Source organism: Hemiscyllium ocellatum, chromosome 18 (genome assembly GCF_020745735.1).
Source record: "Hemiscyllium ocellatum isolate sHemOce1 chromosome 18, sHemOce1.pat.X.cur, whole genome shotgun sequence".
Taxonomy (NCBI): Eukaryota; Metazoa; Chordata; class Chondrichthyes; order Orectolobiformes; family Hemiscylliidae; genus Hemiscyllium; species Hemiscyllium ocellatum.
Genome location: NC_083418.1, coordinates 9,437,330 through 9,459,405, shown reverse-complemented (window position 1 = coordinate 9,459,405; position 22,076 = coordinate 9,437,330). Strand labels below are relative to the sequence as shown.

Here is a 22,076-nt window from a genome sequence, read left to right as displayed (position 1 = left end):
CACAAACATTCACAGCCAGTGTAGTCTCTATTATTGCAGAATAGAGTTACTGTAGCTGTCTTTGACCTGGTCAATTACTACTAGTCTATGTTTACATCTTTTGAAAGTGAAGTCACTGCTCTATTTCAGATAAAGTTAAAAAATCACATAACACCAGGTTACAGTCCGATAGATTTATTTGAAAGTACAAGCTTTCATAGTGTCATTCAACGGATGCGATATATTGAACAAACCTAGATTGCTGTTAAGTCTTTCATCTTTTAGAATTAGTTGCAAGTTTTGAGTCATAAATATGTAAATCCCAGAACTTCTCTCAAGACTTCTAGGTTTGTTAAATATATAACATCAATTGTATGACACTATGATTTTTTTGGTATAAATTCTGTGTCCTATGATCCTACTCCACTAGCTACTTGAGGAAGGAGCGTCGCTCTGAAAGCTAGTGCTTCCAAATAAACTTATTGGACTATAACCTGGTGTTGTGTGATTTTTAACTTTGTACACCCCAGTCCAACACCGGCTCCTCCACAACATTGTTAGATGTATACTGCAGTTCATTTTGCACGGGAACATCCCACAAACAATAATGTGTTGGAAGATAACATGGTTCACTACATTTACTCTCTCAGACACTGATGACACTGACTCTCCAGAAGTCAATCACACTTGCTGTCCCTGACAATGGTCACACTCACTGTCCCCGACACTGGTCACTCTCACTGTCCCCAACACTGGTCACACTCACTGTCCCCGACACTGGTCACTCTCACTGTCCCTGACAATGGTCACACTCACTGTCCCCGACACTGGTCACTCTCACTGTCCCTGACAATGGTCACACTCACTGTCCCCGACACTGGTCACACTCACTGTCCCCGAAACTGGTCACACTCACTGTCCCCGATACTGGTCACTCTCACTGTTCCTGACACTGGTCACTCTCACTGTCCCCAACACTGGTCACACTCACTGTCCCCGACACTGGTCACACTCACTATTCCTGACACTGGTCACACTCACTGTCCCCGACACTGGTCACACTCACTGTCCCCGACACTGGTCACTCTCACTGTCCCCAACACTGGTCACACTCACTGTCCCCGACACTGGTCACACTCACTATTCCTGACACTGGTCACACTCACTGTTCCTGACACTAGTCACACTCACTGTCCCCGACACTGGTCACACTCACTGTCCCCGACACTGGTCACTCTCACTGTCCCCGACACTGGTCACACTCACTGTCCCCGACACTGGTCACTCTCACTGTCCCCGACACTGGTCACACTCACTGTCCCCGACACTGGTCACTCTCACTGTCCCCGACACTGGTCACACTCACTGTCTCCTAATTCCACGCCACTCCCAAACACTGCCCAGGTCACACTCTCCCAGATGCCATGCTTGTCTGAAGCTTTCCTTTGGTATAAATGAGGGATTTAAAACCATTGAGCTGAACTGTTCAGTGCATTGGATTCACATAAAGTATTGAAGAGGACCTGTATTTGCCAACAATGTCCCAGCATGATAGAAAAGTCAGAACCACCAAGAAGGTAAGGCAACGTATGCAGATTCATTCTGAGCAAAATGTTGCTATTATTTTACCATTGACCAAAAATTCAAGTTTGGGGAAACGATTCTTTGGCACTTCGTAGAAATCTCTAGAAAGAAGTTCTCAGTTCTGCTAACCCATGCATTTGTTCCCAAGTGCAAACAGGGTGACCGTTCACTGAGGTTTGAGTACTTGTAAGTTTGTTGTTGGCGGTCCAAATCTACTTCTGAAACTTGAAATACGACTACCACCATAAACAAATAGCAGAGAAAGAAAACATAAGGTTTATAAAACCAGGTCTCTCTCTGGGATCGGACTTGTCTGGTATTACCAACAGCTTGGATTAGAGTGACTCTCAACACTCTACATTCTCAGCAGAATAAGTGTCTTGGTATTATCGCCCTGACAAAATGAGCTGTGGGGTTTAAGTGGAGGGCTGTTTGTCTTACCATAATTAACATCAGTGATAGACACCGTGGACATTGTTCTCACAGCACCTTGTCATAACGGAACGAACCCCCCCACCTGCAACAAAAAGCAACAGAGTTAAACACAAAGCGCTCAGACACCAATGCAGGGAAACAGAGGGGAAGTGAGAGATTACAAATTGCCAATGTCAAATATTTGTTCTTCATTGCTTAGTTCTAGTGGCCTGAATGGCTTTTGTACCAAACGTTTTCACTATAAAAATTTGATACATTGTGTTCCCGGTGGCTCCTTTGATTAATAATCCAAAATTAACTTTACTGCAGCACACTCACCAGACATCTGTGTATCAATCGCAACCTAATCTGAATGTCACACTCTCTTCCTACAGCCCTGTGTCAATCTCAAACTAATCTGACACCCCTCCCCCTCCCCATTCCTCACAACCTGTATCAATCCTGAACTAATCCAAATGGCCTGCTCCCTTCCTGTATCCATGTCTCGAATCCCAAACCAACCCCACTGCCATGCACTCACCCATGGCCCTACGTCAATCTTCAAACTAATCCCACTGCCCAACAACCCCACCCCCCTCCATTCTCCCCATAACCCTGTATCAATCACAGACTAATGCTAACTGTCCCTCTACATAACCCAGTTTCAATGCCTAAACTAATCCCCCTGCCCCTCTCTCCCCATAGCCCTTGATCAATCCCAAACTAATCTCACTGCCCTGCTCCTCCCCATAGACATTTTTCAATCCCCAAACCAATCCACTACCCCCACTGCCTCCCTCTACCTCTGTTCAATCCCAATCCAATCACACTTCAACATGTCCTCTACATAGAATCTATTGACCCCAGGCTAACTCCACTGTGCCACTCTTTCTCATAGCCCTGTATCAACTCCCAAACTAACCCTGCAGACCTGCTCTCTCCCCTTGGCCTGTATCAAACTAATCCCACAGACCTTTGACAAGGTTCCGGGTGGTGAACTGGTAAGTAAAGTTAGCTCACATGGGATTCAGGGAAAGCTTGCCAATTGGATACAAAAATGGCTTGATGATAGGAGACAGAAGGTGGTGGTGAAGGGCTGTTTTTTGGACTGGAGGCCTGTGACCAGCGATGTTTTGCAGGGATCACTGCTGAGTCCACCATTGTTTGTCATTTATATAATGGTTTTGAATGAGAATATAGGAAGTATGGTTAGTACGTTTGTGGATGACACTAAAATTGTTGGTATGATGGACAGTGAGGAAGGTTATCTAAGATTGCAAAGGCATCTTGATCAGTTGGGTCAATGGGCCCAGGAGTGACAGATAGAATTTAAGTTAGATAAATGCAAGATAAAAGCAAAATGCAAGATGAACAAGGGCAGGACTTACACAGTTAATGATAGGGACCTTGGGGAGTGTTGTAGAACAGAGAGACCGAGGGATTCAGGTCAATACTTCATTGAAAGTTGTGACACAGATAGACAGAACGGTAAAGAAGGCATTTGGCATGCTTCCCGCCATTGCTCAGGTTAGAGGTTGGGATGTGAAATTGCAGCTGTACAGGACATTGGTGTGGCCACTTTTGGAGTACAGTGTCCAGTTCTGGTCGCCCTGCGATAGGAAGGATACTATGAAATTGGAGAGGGTGTAGCAAAGATTTACCAGGATGTTAGTCGGACTGGATGGTTTGAGTTATAAGGTGAGGCTAGATAAGCTCAGTGGGACAGCATAGTGGCTCAGTAGTTAGCACTGCTCTCTCACAACATCGGGGACCTGGGTTTGATTCCACCCTTGGGCGACTGTCAATGTGGAGTTTGCACATTCTCTCCATGTCTGCATGGGTTTCCTTCAGGTTTTCCGTTTTCCTCCCACATTCCAAAGATGTGCAGGTTAGGTGGATTGGCCATGATAAATTGTCCGTAGTGTTGAGGGATGTATAGGTGAGGTGGGTTACTCATGGTAAATGTAGGGTTACAGGTTACAGGGGTAAGGTCGGGGGGGGGGAACGGGTTCTGGTTGGAATGTTCTTTGGAGGGCAGTGCAGAGTTAATGGACCAAATGGCCTCTTTCTGGACTGTAGTGATTGTATGATTTAAACTGGGACATTTTTCCACTGGACTGTACGAAAGTGACCTTGTAGAGATTTATAAAAACGTGAGGGGCATAGATAAGGTGATAGCAAAGGTCATAATTTTAAGGTGACAGGAGAAAGATTTAAAAGGGACCTGAGGGGCACCTTTATCACACATAGTGTAGTTTGTATATGGAATGAATTGCCAGAGGAAATAGTAGATGCAGATACAGTTATAACACTTAAAAAACATTTGGACAGGTAGATCAATAGGAAAGATTTAGAAGGATATGGGCCAAGTGCATGCAAATGTGACGAGGTTAGTTTGGGATACCTGGTCAGCATGGATGAGTTGGATTGAATAGTCTGTTTCCATGCTTGATGACTGTATGATAATGGCTCTACGCAGAATCTAAACATTACCAAGAAGAGATATGAAGTCAAATCGTTTCATCTTACACTCATTAGGACTAGGTCCAAGAAACCAAACTGAGAAAGGAACAATTTATGTAGCATGAAAAGAGGGTGCTGAGTGGTGTACCAAAGCAGCAACTGTTAGCTGTTTATTTTAGCAGATTAATCTCACACCAGAAGGGTAGACTCTGCCTGGTCAACACTTTGTTATGGGAATGCCGCAGAGATTGACCGTCTCCAAAACCCTTTCTTGAATGAACACACGGATAAATTCCTTTTGCCTATAAAGAACAGGTGTGCAAATATAGGAGCTGCAAGGATGCACAAGTGACTCTGTGAGCCTGACTGATAATCTAAATCATATCTAACAGCAGGGCTGACTGAGACAGGAAAATGGAGGAGAGGCACGGTGGCTGAATAGTTAGTACTGCTGCCTCACAGCGCCAGGGACAGGGATTCGATTCCAGCCTCAGGCGACTGTCTGTGTGGAGTTTGCATATTTCTCCCCGTGTCTGCGAGGGTTTCCTCTGGGTGCTCCGGTTTCCTCCCACAGTCCAAAGATGTGTAGGTCAGGTGAATTGGCCATGCTAAATTGCCCATCGTGTTCAGGAATGTGTAGGTTAGGTGCATTGGTCAGGGGTAGATGTACAGGAATGGACAATGCATTTGGGTGGGATACTCTTTGGAGGGTCGGCGTGGACTTGATGGGCCAAAGGGCCTGTTTCCACACTGTAGGGATTCTAATTCTAATGTATGTTAATAAATTCACAGAGGAAATACAAGGAGCTGGAGTAACTGGATATATTTAGAATAATAGTGGCAGGAGAATTGAGAACTCAGCTAACAGCAAGGCAAAAATAGAATTCATACAGTGAAAGATAATAGATAATAAAGGGTCAAACACATGAAGCAGTCATATCTCCAGAGTGGCTGACAGTGGAAGGGAGTTGAAGGGACAAAGATGCAGATAAATTATGGAATTGAACCGAATAATAATTACAGAGATATTGTTTAATATTAATTGGACAGTAAAGGGGATAAAGGAATGGAGTTCCAACAAATTATACAGGATTCCTCTCCAACCCAGTATGTAGAAAGCACAACAAGGGAGTATTCACTCTCGGAGTTAGTAAGGGGGAATAACAAGAACAGGTGCAACTACCTCCCTAATAGTATTGTTGGCCTATCTTCAGCACATAGACTACAGTGGTTCAGGAAGGCAGGGCAACTAGGGATGGGTAACACATGCTGGCCCAGCCAGTGATGCCCACATCCCATGATCATGATCATTATAAGATAATCAGAGGGTTAGATAGGCTGGACAGTGAGAGCCTTTTTCCTCGGATGGTGATGACATAGATTTAAATTGAGGTGGGATAGATATAGGACAGGTATCAGAGGTGGTTTCTATACTCAGAGAGTAATAAGGCTGTGGAATGCGCTGTCTGCAACAATAGGAGACTCACCAACTTTAACGGCACTTAAATGGTCATTAGATAAATATGTGGATGAGAATGGAATAGTGTAGGTTAGTTGAGCTTCAAATTGGTTTCACACGTCAGCCGAAGGGCCCATACTGCGTTATAATGTTCTATGTTCTATGAGTGAATTAAAAGAAATAGGGGTGATACAGAATGTAATATTATATCATATTGTAGATATAATGTAGAAGGACATAAGTATGGTGAATTGATTCAGTCAAAGCTGATTTTGGAGGGCTGAAAATCAAACTTGGGTAGGTGGATACTGATGTTCCACAGACACCAACACTGGGAACACGACTATCCAGGATTTCCAAACATGATTTAGACTTTGGAAACAAAAATAATTTTTAAATACGTGAATGGGATCTGGGGGTCAATACCAAGGAGGACTGCAACAAATTACAGCATTATAATAAGTTATAGTAAATTTACAGAATGAGCAAATAATAAGCAAGTGAAGTTCAAAACTGATGAATACGAGGTTGTATATTTCACAAAGAAGACCAGAGAAGTCACCTATTTCTTGGAGAGTGTGAATCTAACAGGGGTGAGGAACAAAGGGATCTCGGAGTATAGACACACCAATCACAATGTCTGGTTCCACAAGTTAGAAAGATCATTAAGAAATGAACCAAACATTTGGCTTTATTTACTAGAGGGATAGAATTCTCCACGGCAACTAGGGATGGGTAACACATGCTTGTAAGGATGCAAGTTATTCAAAGCCTGCATTAAATCTTGCTTAGATCACACTTAGTACACTGCTGTCGATGTCACCATGTTATGAAGAAGATATTGAAGCACTGGAGTTGGCGGAGTGAAGATCTTAGGATGATCCCAGATATCAGGAAAGGTTCAACATTGACAACAGAAGCTGAGGGGTGAACTAATAGAATTCTTGGGAGCAACTAGAGCTTTTGCTGGAGTCGATACAGTGAGAGCACCTCCTTTGTGAGGATGAGCAGAACGTAGAGACCATCAATGTAAAGTAGTCACCAAGAAATCATATCAGGAATTCAGTAGAAACCTCTTTACACAGTGAGTGGTGAGGATGTGCAACTCATCCCACAGGATTTAAAGTTTGATTCACTTTGAAGTGAATCGTGTGGACGTATTTAAGGGTAAATCTCACATAGCGTCTGAAAGAGAAGGAGCAGAGGGTTACAATAACAGATTTAGATAAGAGTGGGTGGGAATTGTGAACACTGCCACCAACTCGGTAGGCTGAATGGCAAATTTCTGTGCTCTACATCTGACATCATTTCACTTTGAGTTCAGTGTAGAGACAAGATATTATCTCTACAGGTGGCCCAACAAGTCCACACCGACCCTCTGAGAGTAGCCCCACCCAGACCCATTCCTCCAGCCTATTATCCTATATTTACCCCTGATGAATGCATCTAACTGACACATCCCTGAACACTATGGGCAATTTACCATGACCAGTTCACCTAACCTGCACATCTTTGGATTGTGGACGGGAAAAAAATTTTTCCCCTGAATTTGCTGGCAAGGCCAGCATTTAGTTCCTTCTGGATTCAACATGATTTTGTACAGTCAGAGTTGTTAAAAAAAAAGAAATCCCAGATCATGGACTGTCATCTATGTCCTGCATTACATCAGTACTAAGGAAACAGCACACTGACAGACGGTCAGTGCTAAGGGAGTGCTGAATTATCACAGGGCCATTATGAGGGAGTGCCAGACTGCTGGCGGGTGTGCCGTTCTGGATGATGGTAAATGATTCTGTGATTCTATTGGAAGATGAATGAAACGTTCACCTGTTGTCTGAGACAATATTTATCTTTGAACTAACCTGATTAAATAAAGCATTTGTTAACCAGCAGGTTGCTGTTTGTATTAACATGCAATGTATGAATTAGATGCTGCAGCAGTGACTACATTTCTAACAGGAACTCATTGGTTGTGCTTCACTTTGGGCTATCCTGAGGTCTGGGCAGATGCTAAGCAAATCAAAGTTTTATCCTCCCTTTCACCAGCATTGCATTTTGTCAGTAATGACTGGTGCTCAGCTCCTTCAGAGCCACATCAATCTAGCATTCTCAACCGAAATTGTCATTAGACGATAAAGTAACTCTGCCTTCCTAACTCTACATGTGGGTGTATTCCTGTCAGTCACAAAAATATATTTACAAGACTGCGCTGGGTACAGGGCAATATGCAAAGCAAGAGAAATATTCAATAGGAACACCAAAAAACGCTGAGTCAAAAAGCTTCAGTCAGCTTTTCAAAGATCAGGGCGTTTGCTAAAGTCACTCATTAAACTTCTCCTTTCTGAATTTTACACATCGATCTGAGTCTCCAGCCTGTCTATCACACTGTAAGAATGTCCTGACTCGTATGTTTGTGAGAGTCAGTACAGGCAGACTCAGCAGCCAGCAGCAGAAATGAAACCATCTATCTGAGCGTTTGTTTCATATCCACCCATCACCTGACCCCTGAGCTGCTGGCCCCCTTGTTCTGAGGGTCCCAAGTTCACTTTCTCACTAACGTTTATTTCACTTTCCACAATTTTGCCAGAATACAGAGACTCAAACATTCAGTATTTTCCAGGAATGAGAGTATGGTGCTCTGATCAGTGCTACTTGGTCCTGCTGTGTTCATGGTGTGAATTCGGGGTTGCACTTTCAGTCTGGGCTCAGGAACCCTGGAGCACTTCCAGCTCCTGATCTCATGCTGAGCCATACTATCTGTGACATTGCACCATTCACAAATGCAAAGGCATTGATTGCTCCATAGGCAATTTCACGACTACAGAAGATGATTTCAGCAGATAAAGTCCATGACTGGACTTGCCACAGCCTGGAGGAATGGAGCCACATGGAGCTCAAATGGCCAGCGCTGAGCTGGGCAGGCGTTCAGGGGTAACCCCGACTTTCTCCAAAGCCTCCTTTGAGGATGCTGTCTCTGAGAGGGCAGATACATGCTTCCAGGGCCTTGCTGTTACCTGCTGCACTGGCTTGCCAGACATTAAGCCCTGTTATTCCAAAGAGCCATCACAAAAAGTTAAAAGTTTCTAAAATTTCCCAATTTTTCCTCTCTCTTAGAAACAGCTTGACAGAAAGCTTGGACTGGGTTTTTATACTTAACAAGCATGACCATTTGTTACAAGTAAATAGACTCTAGCTAAAGGTAAACAATTGTGATGATATCACAGAACAGGAGTAGGCCATCTGGTCCCTCCAGCCTGCCCCGCCATTCAATAACATTACGGCTCACTATTTTTTGTGGATTCACCTCCACCTATCGCCCATTCAACATAATGCTTAATTTCTTTACTATTGAAAAACCTTTCTATCTTTGCCTTAAAAACGTTCAACAAGATTGCCTTAACTGCTTTACTGGGCAGGGAATTTCAGAGAACAGGTTTGTCCTCAACTTGGTCCTCAACCTGCTCCCCCTTATTTTAAGGCTATGCCCCCTAGTTCTAGTTTCACCTGCCAGTGGAAACAACCTCCCTGCTTCTATCTTATCTATTCCCTTCATAACTTTATATGAGTCTATAAGATTCAATCTCATTCTTCTAAATTCCAATTAAATAGTCCCAGTATACTCAGTCTCTCCACATAAGCCAACCCTTTTAACATAATGAATTAGCGTAGCGAATCTCCTCTGCACCCCTTTAATGCCAGTAGATTCTTATTCAAGGAAGGAAACCAAAACTGTACACAGTACTCCACGTGTGGCCTCACCAGCGCCCTGTACAGATACAACATAGCCTCCCTGTCTTTGAACGCCATCCCTCTAGCATTGAAGGACAATATTCCATTTCCCTTCTTAATTACCTGCTGCACTTGCTAACCAGCTTTTTCGAATTTAACCGTATAAATTAAAACTCTGATCTCCTTATAAGCTCCCCTTTTCACAGAACAGACAGAAAGAAAGACTGAGAAGGCAGTTCAGTCATTCCTGAGATGATTCTTGACTGGGCAGAATGTTGCGTTTTGGTCTTCTTTATCTAGAATGTCTATTGTTTGCGAGGGTGGCTGGCTCACTTATCAGTTAAAAATCACAGCTCATACAAACTGCTGGGGGCCTAATGTGGCACTGTGGTAAGATCCTAACCTCTAAGTCAGGACGCCTGGGTTCAAGAATGACCTGCTCCAGAATCATGTCGTAAGATCTCTGAACATGTTGGTTGCTACTTAAAATGAAGATTGGTTACACCTATGACTTAGTGGGGGATCTTGTGGTACAATAGTAGTGTCCCTACTTCTGAGCCAGGATGCCTGATTTAAGTTCCAACTGATTCAGAACTGTATGATTAGAAAGCGTATACATAAACTGTTGAATAAAACATAAACTGGTTTCCTTCAGGCAGAGAACAAAGACAGCTCCTGAGCTGGTGGAAGTCTGTATCTTGTTGGCAGTTCATCTACCTCAGACCAATCACATAATTATTAACAAGCAAAAAGCCTTTGCCCTGGATAATAGGTGGGTTGCCAACAAACCAATCTATATGTATGTGTTAATAACCCACTCAGCTCCAGTTCGTCTGCAACCACAGTTTAACCAATACTTGAACAAGCAGCTGTGTAAACATTGCTTACAACGAGGAATCGGTCACTTGCTTTCAAAACATCCAACAGCCTTCGGTTTTTAAAACAGTTCTTTTCTACTTTTTGCCCACAATTAGAAATACAGGAAAATAAAAACACAAGGTCTTTACACCAACCAAACCCAGAAAACATAAGTAAAGGCAGCCACAGTGGATGTCATTTGAAAGATGGCAGGGGCCAGGTGAGGAACAATAGTGTAGAATGTGCTTCAATAATCTGTGGAGGTCTGGAAAGGTGAGTGATACTCATCTGACAGGCATCTGGGTGCCCACAAACTGAACAAACTCAAAACTCTTTGTCCTTAATAGCATGAAGTCAAATAGCCAATGAAACATCGGTAACTCTCACCCAATGAATAGGAAGGGATTGGAGGGATATGGGCCGGGTGCTGGCAGGTGGGACTAGATTGGGTTGGGATAAGTGGTAGGCATTGGCACGTTGGACCGAAGGGTCTGTTTCCGTGCTGTACATCTCTATGACTCTACGTCTGTATGAATAGTGGAGCAGACTCAAAGGGCTGAATGGCTGACTCCTGCTCCTATTGTCTATGTTTTCTTTGTTACCTAAGATACTCATGGTCAGTTTAATACAGGAATGTGTTAGGAGATGGTTTTAGTTGAAGCACCTCACTGTATCAATGCCCAGATACTGGATGGGCCAAGTGTTCCCTCTGCAAAAACTAAACAATATCTCATAGCAGCCCCTCACAGAGTCTGGATGTGGATCTGAAGAGATGCAGTACCTATGACAGAGATGACAGACCCCACGTGGCCAGCTGGACATTCAGTGAGTGGGAGTCTTTTCTGTTGAGGAATTCCATTGGCTGCTGTTTGCTGCCTTCATGAATGTGTGAGTACTATCAATGGTTTCCTGGTTCTGTGGGAATCCAGTGATGGCAGCAAAACCCCCTGTGCTTGTGCTCAGGACATTCATTTCTGAGATAGGAGCACTACATGAAGGTAGGGTGTGTTGTTGACTGAGGAGTGAGGACAGCATGGATTCATATAAAATCAGTGCCACTGTGACCTTGATAGCTACAACTATAGGGCTGCCAAGGTGGGGGCGTGGGGTGGGGGTTGCTGCCCGGAATCAGCTCGTTGCCGTTTCCTTCCGGATTGGGAAGGTTAATCTACTGAAACTCCCCTTGTTACTCTTTCCATTGTCAGAGTCACACAGACGTACACCATGGAAACAGACGCTTCCGTTCAACTTGTCCATGACAACCAACTATCCTAAACTCATCTAGTCCCATTTGCCAGCATTTGGCCCATATCCGTGTAACCCATTCTATTCATGTATCTATCCAGTTTCCTTTTAAAGGTTGTAATTGTACCAACTCCCACCAGTTCCTCTGGCAACTCTTTTCAATCATGCACCACCCTCTACGTGAAAAAGTTGCCCCTTAAGGTGAGAGGGGAAAGCCCTCTCAACTTAAATCTATGCCCTCTAGTTTTAGACTCGCGCTGGGAAATATACCTTGGCTATTCACCCTGTCCATGATTTTATAAACCTCGACAAGGTCACTCCAAGGCTCCAGGGAAAATAAACCCCAACATATTCAGCTTCCTCCCTTAGCTCAAATGCTCCAAACCTAGCAATAATCTGCTAGACCTTTTCTGCAACCTTTTAGGTTTAACAACGTCTTTCCTATAGCAGGGAGGCCAGAATTAAACACAGTATTCCAAAAGTGGCCTCACCAATGTCCTGTACAGCCACAACACGATGTCACAAATCTCATCTCAACTCCTCTGCCAACTGCCAATCATTCATCAGGGATTCCTCTATCTGCATTCTACTACCTAAATTATGCCAACAGCTTCACATCATTCTTGAACTGCTCATTCACAAGGACAGAATTCCGAACACCAGTTGGTACTGGTCGGATAACTTGGGTCTTTCTCCCATTTCCTGCAGCAACTGAACCAATGCCATCATTGGCATGCATGATTTACCCTTGTGCTCCCAGCAACTGCTCCATCTGGACATGTCCTGGAATCTCCATTTACCCCCATCACTCAATTGAAAATTTCAATTCCCACTCATTGTTCATGAGCCCCACCAGGAACTTGCCACTGTGTGATGTGGAAGCGCGTGGGCCATCAGCACAACCCCTCCCATGCCATCCCATTAAAGATGATGATGCATTCCAAAGATTTCAGAATTCAATCTTGCCATCACATATTTTCAATGTGTGCCTGTCCTTTGGTAAAAGGCCAGGCCAAAATTGATTCGCTGCAATATTGCATTAGAGCAGAATCACAAAATTATTCTAATGCAGCGCGAGTCCATGCCTGCACTGGCTCTATTATCTAGTGCCAATCTCCTGCCTTATCTTCATATACCATTACTATCCAAAAAAAAACCAATACCCTCTCGAGTTCCTGAAATGAACCTGCTTCACCACATTTCCCAGTAGTGTATTCCGTAACCTAACTTTTCATTGTGTGCAAATTTTTTTTTTTCTCAAATCAACCAGGTTTCTTTTCCCAATCACTTTAAATGTATGCCCTCTCATTTTTGTTTATTTTACAAGTGGGAACAGTTTCTCCTCATCTACCCTGTGCAGCCCATTCATGATTTTGACAACCTCAATCAGCTCCCCTCTTAGCCTTCTTCTGTCTAGGCAGAACAGTCCCAACTTCTCCAATCTATCCTTATAACTGATATTCCTCATACCTGGAATATTCTTATAAAGCACTTCTACATTTGCATCTTTTCCAGCATGTGGCGCCCACACACACAATACTGCAGCTGAGGTCTAACAAGTTAGATTGAAATTTGTAAGATTCTGAGCGGGTCTGACGGGGAGGATACTGAGAGGATGGTGCCGCCTGTTGGAGAACATAGAACATTACAGCACAGAAACAAGCCCTTTGTCCCATCAACTCTGTGCTGACCATGATGGTATTATAAACTAGACACATCTCTGCACATGTTCCAATCCTTCTTTGCCTGTTCATATATTTGTCTAAATGCCCCTTATACATTGCTACTGTATCTGCTTCTATCTCTTTACCTGGCAGTGCATTCCAGATAGTAACATTCCAAGCCTCTCCTAATTTTATATACTTCCATCAGGTTTTCCCTCAGCCTCAGACACTTCAGTGAAAAACAATCCAAGTTTGCTCAAAAGACAAACAGAAATTGCTGGAAAAACTAAGTAGATCTGGCAACATTTGAGAAGAAAAAGCAGAGTTAATATTTCAGGTCCAATGATCCTTCTTCACAAGTTTGTCCAAACTCTCCTTATAGCTAATACAATCCTATCCTGGCAATATTGTGGTAAACCTCTTCTGCAATCTCTCCAAAGCCTCCACATCCTTCCTATAATGTCATGACCAGAACTGCACACAATACTTCAAACATGGCCAAGTTAAAGTTTTACACAGCTGCAACATCACTTGCCAACTTTTTCACTGAATGTCCCGACCAGTGAAGACAAGTATACCATACACCTTCTTTACCACCTTATACACTTGTGTTGCTACTTTCAGGGAGCTATAGACTTAGACCCCAAGCTCCCTCTGTATATCAATGGTCCTAATGGTCTGGCCAATTACAGAATGCTTTCCTTTTGTATTTGACCTGCCAAAATGCATCACCTCACACTTGTGTGGATTAAACGCTGTCATTTCTCTGCCCAACTTTTCACCTGGTCTGTAAGCTGCTGTATCTTTTGAAATCCTACCTCACTATCTACCAATTTCCATGTCATCTGCAAACTTACAAATTGGACCACTTACATTTTCATCTGAATTATTTATAAATATTACAACCTACAGAGGTCCCAGCCCTGATTCTTGCACAATACCACTGGTCCCAGGTTTCCAGTCAGAAAAATTGTCCTCTGTCCTCCACAACTGTCCTCCACAACTGTTTTCTGTCTTGCACAACCAAGCTAACTTTGTATAAAATTTACCAACTCACCATGGATCCCAGATGACTTAGTCTTCTGGACCTGCCTACCATGATAGACGTCAACAATTTTAATAAAGCCCGTGCAGACAACATCCACTGACCCCCACCCCATCGATCATTTTCGATACTTCCTCAAAAAACTCAATCAATTTTGTGAGACAAGATCTCCTCCATATCAAGCCCATGCTGACTGTTCCTAGTAAGTCACTTCTATTCTGAATGTGAGTAAATCCTGCACCTAAGAATCTTCTCCAATAATTTCCCTACCCTGATACCAGGGGCTCAGATGAGGCAGAATTTATTATGTGCATCGAGAAGGATTTCTTGAAACAAATATGTAATAGTCCAACCAGGGAAGGGACTGTACTGGGGAATGAGCCTTTTCAGATAATCAAAGTTTCAGTGGGGAAACATTTTAGGAACGGTGATCATAATTCAGTAAGTTTTAAGGTAGTAAGGGAAAAATATAAGACTGGTCTTGGGTGAAAGTGTAAATTGGGGCAAGACTGAATACAACAGCATTAAGCAGGAACTGGAAAACTTGGATTGCAGCTGTTTGTAGATAAATCCACATCTGACTTGTAAGAGTCCTAAAAGCTAGTTGACCAGAGCTCAGGACCAGGATGTTCCTGTGAGAATGAAACATGAGGATGGCAAGATTCAGAAACCTTGGATGATGAGGCATGTGGAAAGGTTAGTCAAAAAGAAAAAGGAAGCAGATATAAGGCTTCGGAAACAGAAATCTGTAATTTCCTCGATTACCTCTGTTGCCTTTCTTAAATAAAGTAACAACATTGGTTATTCTCCAGTCTTCTGGGATCTTGCCTGTGGCCAAAGAAGATACAAAGACCTCTGTCAAGATCCCAGCAATCTTTTCCCTTGCCTCCTTTATTACCCTGGGGTAAATCCCATCAAGCCTTGGGGATATATCTCTCAGAATGTTTTTCAAGAAATCCAACATCACCACTTCTTAATATCAACATGCCCCAGATGATCAACAAACCCCTCTCTAAATTTACCATCATCCATGTCTTACTCCTTAGCGAAGACTGATGCGAAGTATTCATTAAGGACCTCACTCACTTCCTCTGTCTCCGCATATAAATTCTTCACTTTGTCCTTGAGTGGACCTATCTTTCCCTAGTTACCCTCTTGCTCCTAATACACATTTAAAATGCCTTGGAACGTTACGTAATCCTACTTGCCGGTTCATGGCACAAGAACAGAAGTTACTAGAAAAGCTCAGCAGGTCTGGCAGCATCTGTGGAAAAACCTCAAGAGTTAACATTTCAGGTCCAGTGACCTTCCTTCAGAACTGATGGTAGCTCAGAAAAAGTTGATTTTCATTGAGAAGATAGGGTGGGGTAATGGGTTAGGAATAAATGATAGGTGGAGATGAAACCCATATAGAGGAGAACAAACTGGTTGGACAAAGGAGTGGATAATGTCATTTTCATGGCCCATTTTAGCCCTCCTAATTTCTCTTTAAGTTCTTTTCTGCTTCTTTTATATTTCTCAATGGCCTTCTTTGATTTCTGTTTCCAAAGCCTTACATCTGCTTCCTTTTTCTTTTTGACTAACCTTTCCACATGTCTCATCAGCTGAAAATGTGTTGCTGGTTAAAGCACAGCAGGTTAGGCAGCATCCAAGGAATAGGAAATTCGACGTTTCGGGCATAAGCCCTTATCATTCCTGTACCTTGGATGCTGCCTGACCTGCTGTGCTTTAACCAGCAACACATTTTCAGCTGTGATCTCCAGCATCTGCAGACCTCATTTTTTACCCACATGTCTCATCATCCAAGGTTCCCGAATCTTGCCATCCTCATGTTTCATTCTCACAGGAACATCCTGGTCCTGAGCTCTGGTCAACTAGCTTTTAAGACTCTTACATGTCAGATATGAATTCATCTTTAAACAGCTGTTTTCCTAGTTCCTGTTTAATATTGGTGTATTCAGTCTTGCCTCAATTAACACTTTCACTCAAGTCCCACCTTATATTTTTCCCTTACTACCTTAAAACTTACTGAATTATGATCACCGTTCCTAAAATGTTTCCCCACTGAAACTTTGATTATCTGAACAGGCTCATTCCCCAGTACAGTCCCTCCCCTGTATGGACTATTTACATATTTGTTTCAAGAAACTCTCCTCGATGCACATAATAAATTCTGCCTCATTAAAGCTGCTAGCACTAATGGAGTCCCAGTCAGTATTGGGGAAATTAGAAGTACCCACTACAACAACCTTGTTGTTATTACATCTTTCCATGACCTACCTACATATCTGTTCCTCTATCTCCTGCTGGCTATTGGGAGGCCTACAGTCCAACCTCACCATAGTGATTGCATCTTTCTTATTCCTGAGTGCTACCCACAATGCCTCACTGAGAGCCCCCCCCTCCCCAAGATGCCCTCTGTTTGTACAGCTGTGACATTCTCTTTAATCAGCTATTCAACTTCCCCACCCATTTTACATTCATCTCCATCATGTCTGAAACATTTAAACCCTGGAACATTGAGCTGCCAGTTCTGCCTTTTTACAGCTACTGTAATGGCTACAACATAGTTCCATGTACTAATCCAGGCTCTTAGCTCACCTGTCTTATCTGGTATGCTCCTATGAGTTTTGAACTAGTGGGTACTGTGAGACAAAATGAGGGGTAGAATTTTCTGGAGAATTTACAAAATCTTGCGTGGAACTATATTGGTGGGAAGCAAAAATTCAGCTTCCCAATGACAGGTCAAAGCTTTGGTGTTGAGTTATACAGTCATAGAGTCACAGAGATGTACAGCATGGAAACAGACCCTTCGGTCCAACCCATCCATGCCAACCAGATATCCCAACCCAATCTAGTCCCACCTGCCAGCATCCGGCCCATATGCCTCCAAACCCTTCCTATTCATATCCCCATCCAGATGCCTTTTAAATGTTGCAAGTGTACCAGCCTCCACCACTTCCTCTGGCAGCTCATTCCATACACGTGCCACCCTCCGTGTGAAAATGGGGCCTAGGTGGGTTGGGTTTCTCCAGCTTGGAATCTGTTTTACATTCATTAACATGTCATGAATGCTGAGTAATATCCCAGACCATTAAAGTTAGGCACAAGCTGGTTCACTAATAATGGGAAACGTGCTCACAAAGTGAGTGGAGCTTGACCAGGCCAAGAAACCTGCCCAAGTGAGGTACACAAACCTGGCTGTGGCAGGCAAGCAGGGTTCAGCTTAATAGGGGGACTTTGTGGTCGTCTCCTTGTCCCATGCAAATCTTTGGTGCGAACTGATCGTAATGTGTATTCTTCAAATTGTGATGAATGGTCAGTCATCTGATGGTGTGTGTGTGTGCACAGTGAAAATGTGAGCTCTGATTGTTGTGTGAGTAGCAGTGCTAGTGTGATACCAGTAAACTTACATCAGCAGCTGTAATGAACTGAGAGATATTGATTGTACCTGAAGCATATCATGGAGATGCCTAACACCATGTCGTAGTTCTCCACAGTGGTAACCTTACAGTGCTAAATAACACTTGTAGGAGCATGAGGCATCAAGTAAACAATGATACACACCCTGGCAGAGATAGCAGTTCATTCATCATCATGGGGCAATGTGGCCAGGCTCAATTGAGCCAACCATGGCTGCTGACCTCCCCTCTACTTTCATCAGCTGGAATGATTCCTGTTAGCACCCACAGAAAAGAGAAGTTCCCTTCTCTCTGAAGGATAGCCTTCAGTAGATTCTCTAGGGACTCCTCATTAAAACATGATGCCACTTATTAATCTGGAATCTGACATCTCCTGGGGTGAGCAGTGATGATGATCAGCAATACTCCTGGGTTGCAGAGAGTGAACTACTGTTCCTATAAAAGATGGCATAATGATGTTGCAGCCCAAAAGGTGTTGGTCTTCCTCAGAAATTCCTGCCAAAAATACCTGGCAATTGCCTGCACGTGAAAGTCCAGTAAACTGAAAAGAACACAACGCTGTGGGAAAAGTCATGCCAACCTCCTAGCATAAGTCTCTCCTGCAGTTATACCCTGCTCAACACTGAGTCTCAAAAAAGAGAAGATTCCACCAAGGAGTCTCCTGTTTGAAACAGCAATGAGCACAAACAGTTTTACTCTTAGAGGGTTATTAATCTTTGAAATTTTTCATTCAAACAGCAATGCAGATTGGCTCATCAATCATACTCTAAAGCTAGATAGATTTTTGATCAAACCAGAAATCAAGACTGGAACGGAATGATCAGCCATTGAATAATAGAGCAGAATCAATGGGCCGAATGGTCTACTCCTGCTCTGATTTCATGTGATCCGATGAGAACAGAAATGAGTAAAGAGCCTTTGTTTGTAGCTTTCAGTAGGATGGCAGTACACATTCCCAGTAACTGGGCTTGCTAGCCAACATTGCAGCCTTCTGTCATGTTTGAGTAAGCATCATGGAGTAGCACTGGAAAAACAACTGTATCCTGTGTGTGTGGAAATAAAACTTAATTATAAATGTAAAGTTACATGTGGACTCTATTATTGAATGTTCTGAATGCACTGTAGCCTAAACACTAAGGATTGTGTCTGTCAGCTCTGTCACAATTTAACAACTTAAAAATTGTCTGCATTTTTTTCAACAGACTTTCCTCAAAAGAAGCCAAGGAATCTGCTCAGTTCAAGAACCAAATTACTGGGTCATTTAGGAGTGAAATAGTGCAAATTCCCAATTTGAAGTTGCAGGTCGCAAGTCAAGTTCAAATTAGTCTAGCTGAATTGTGATCCAGGTCCCAGGACTATCAGAAGCAATTGGTGTATGGGAGTGGGTGTGCTCGACAACAGCGTTTAGTGAACATGGTATTACCGTGAACGATTTGGTAAATGCAGGTTCAAGAATGAATGTGTAGAATTTTAGCAATGGGTGCAAAAAACTTTGGGAGATTTCCTAAGGTTTGAGAGTTGATGTTGGTGTTGGTGGGTAGAGATTTGGGAATGGACATGTAACATGTTAATCAGAAGCTTATCTTTCACTCATGTCAAAAGATTAACATTTATAAAGGGCATCACCTCAATTTCATGCCAGTGTAACTAACATTAAGCCCGGGGATGAACAATTAAGTAACTTAAATAGACAGGGAGATCAGGCCATAGTTGGTGTGAAATGTGTTGTGTGACAGAGAAGCCGATAAACTTGAATGCAAGGAATAAATGCCTTGAATTGGATTCTACCAACAAGATTGACCCAAATTGACATGTCACTTTGATATTTCCTTCTCAGCCCACCTGCCCAAAGTATGATGTACCTTCACTGCTTTGCTCAGTTCGAGCTGTGCAGGAAAGTGACTCCCCATCTCAATGATGAATTTTATCTGGGCAATGAGAGAAAAGTAAGCAAATCTCAAACGCTCTACATTTCAGATTTCTTTGAGAGAGAGAGAGAAAGAAAGGCAGTCCCTGAAAGGGTTAATGCTTGCAGCTTTAAGTAACTACTACATACACAACCCGTCACCGCCATCCCCCCCCCCCCCCCCCACCGCCAAAATCCCCACTACCCTCTGCTCCATATATTCACCTCATGAGAATGTTTGAGTAAAACCTGCTTCAATGGTAACTCTGGAAATGTCAATGACCTGGTGTGAGCCTTTCAGATTCAATTCTATGGTTGTCCTGCAATAACAGAATTTAACTTCCTTTCAAGTCAAGCAGCAAGGCTCCAAAATCAACAGAAAATACAACAGCAATGCAGATCACTTCATGAAAGACTTGTCTTGTTAGCTATATGAAGCTGCCCACTTTCCCTCTCCCTTCTCTCTATGGGGCTCCTTCCTTCTCATTCCCAGGGAATTCCGATTACTGCTTTACTTACCCTGTTGAGGTTTCCTGCCTCACTGATGTCCTGGCTGAATTCGCTGGGTATCTGGAGGAATTGCGGTGTAACCCTTTGCAGGCTCTTGCCTGTCCTTCCCCTTTTGCCCTCTCTCTGGTTTCTGTTGGGCAGTTGACAGTGAGCAGGGCTGCTGACTCCTGGGTGACTTGTGGTCAGACTGTGACACCGAGCTCATTCTCTGTTGGAGGGCGGAGTGTACACCAATTAGATGTTTACAGCAGATAACCAGCATCCAACTCACGTTCAAGGCTGTAGCCTAGCCTTGGTCCAATCAGCAGTGGGTTACCACAGGTCAAATCTCAGCACGCAGAAGTTCAGCCAATGCTTAGCTTGCATCTGACTTACTTTCTCTCTTTCTCTCTCTCTCTCCCCTCCCCCCCTTCCCCCCCAACTTTTCTTCTCCTGCCCCTCACTTTTTGTTTTGTTCTTTTAATGTATCTCGTTTACTTTCTCTCTATCTACATTTTTTCTACACTCTCACTCTCTCCCTCGCCTACCTTCTTGCCCCCTCCCTCCCTCCCTCTATCTGTATCTATTTTAGATTAGACTTACAGTCTGTTTCACTGCATGCCTGTTTGTCTCTCCCTCAAAAAGACTTGCATTTATATAACAAATTTACAACTACTAGACATGTCAAAATGCAACAGAGACAAAAAAAAAACTGAGATTTACTCACAGTTATAATGTAAGAGAAACCATGCGACAGGGAGCCAACTCCCACAAGGTGGAATGTGATATTGAGCAGATAATCTGTTCTTTGTGATGGTGATTGAAGGATAAATATATTGGGCAGGGCACCAGCTTCTTCAAAATAGTGCTGTCGGACATTTTCTGCTCACCCTAGCGGGCAGATTGGGACTCAACATCACATCCCATTCAAGAGCTAACTCCTCTGACAATGCTGTGATGCACTTTTGTGCACACCTTGATTTTTGAGCTTAAGTCTCTCCGTCAGTGCTTTCCAATCACTGTTCCAACTGTGACCTTCTATCAAGGCTTGACAAGTATCACAGTGCCTCAGTGAACCTTTGAGACAACATGCAGGCAACTGGGACAGCGGGAGCCTGTTAGAGAGGATCGCAGCTGCTATAGCTTGGGCCCTGTCACAGCCATCGCTGCCTCAGAACACATGAGCCCAAAATATCAGCCTACCCCCAAACTGGTGGGACTTGAATCAAAATCTTCAGGCTCAAAGACAAAAGTATTTCCAACTGTGGGATGGTGGCCCTCAGTGAGTCTTGAATCTTTTGTTGATTCTCTGAGGCACAGCCGAACCGGTCCAAATCTACACGTAACAAATATTGAAATATCATTCGATATCACCCATTACATCTGTAAATATCCCTCTCTTTCTGTCTTCCTCTGTCTTTCTCAATCCCTGTCCCTCTCTCTGTCATTCTGCCTCTGTTAGCTGTGCCTTACTGTGAATGAAGCACTGATTAATTCTGCTGAATTATTAGTTTGTGAATGGACTTAGTATTACACAGAGCGCGACAGGAAGCTGGGGGCCAGAAGAACAGCCACAGAACTGAAACTATCTGACACAGTAAGACTGCAGCAGAAATGGTTAGGGGACCACTGGCACTGACCCTGCCCCACCCAGCCCTTACTAAATAGGGTGGTGTGGAGGGGAAGTGATAACTGATAGAGTTGAACTCTTTCCAAACATCACTTTATAACAAACTAGTCTGAATTTGAGGAGCAATGGGTTAGTGTCTTTTTTGTGGTGTAGATCTCAATGACTCTCAACACCCCACCAACCTGCCTC

The 22,076-nt window shown here is 43.3% G+C and overlaps 1 protein-coding gene across 2 annotated transcripts in view; it reads right to left on the bottom strand.

Annotated features, from left to right (window-relative positions):
- LOC132824129 (oxysterols receptor LXR-alpha-like) overlaps positions 1 to 21,034 on the bottom strand; it is a 54,163-nt gene extending 33,129 nt beyond the window's left edge. The window contains exons 1-2 of one of the 2 annotated variants that reach the window (XM_060838370.1): positions 20,985 to 21,034; positions 2,005 to 2,080 (exon numbers count right to left, since the gene is read on the bottom strand). In XM_060838370.1, the coding sequence (XP_060694353.1) occupies positions 2,005 to 2,038 (34 nt within the window). In that variant the 5' untranslated portion in view covers positions 2,039 to 2,080; positions 20,985 to 21,034. Of the gene's footprint in view, positions 1 to 2,004; positions 2,081 to 20,287; positions 20,364 to 20,984 lie in introns of those variants that run through there. The other variant, XM_060838369.1, reaches the window with a different exon arrangement.
- Between the last annotated feature and the right edge of the window lie 1,042 nt (positions 21,035 to 22,076).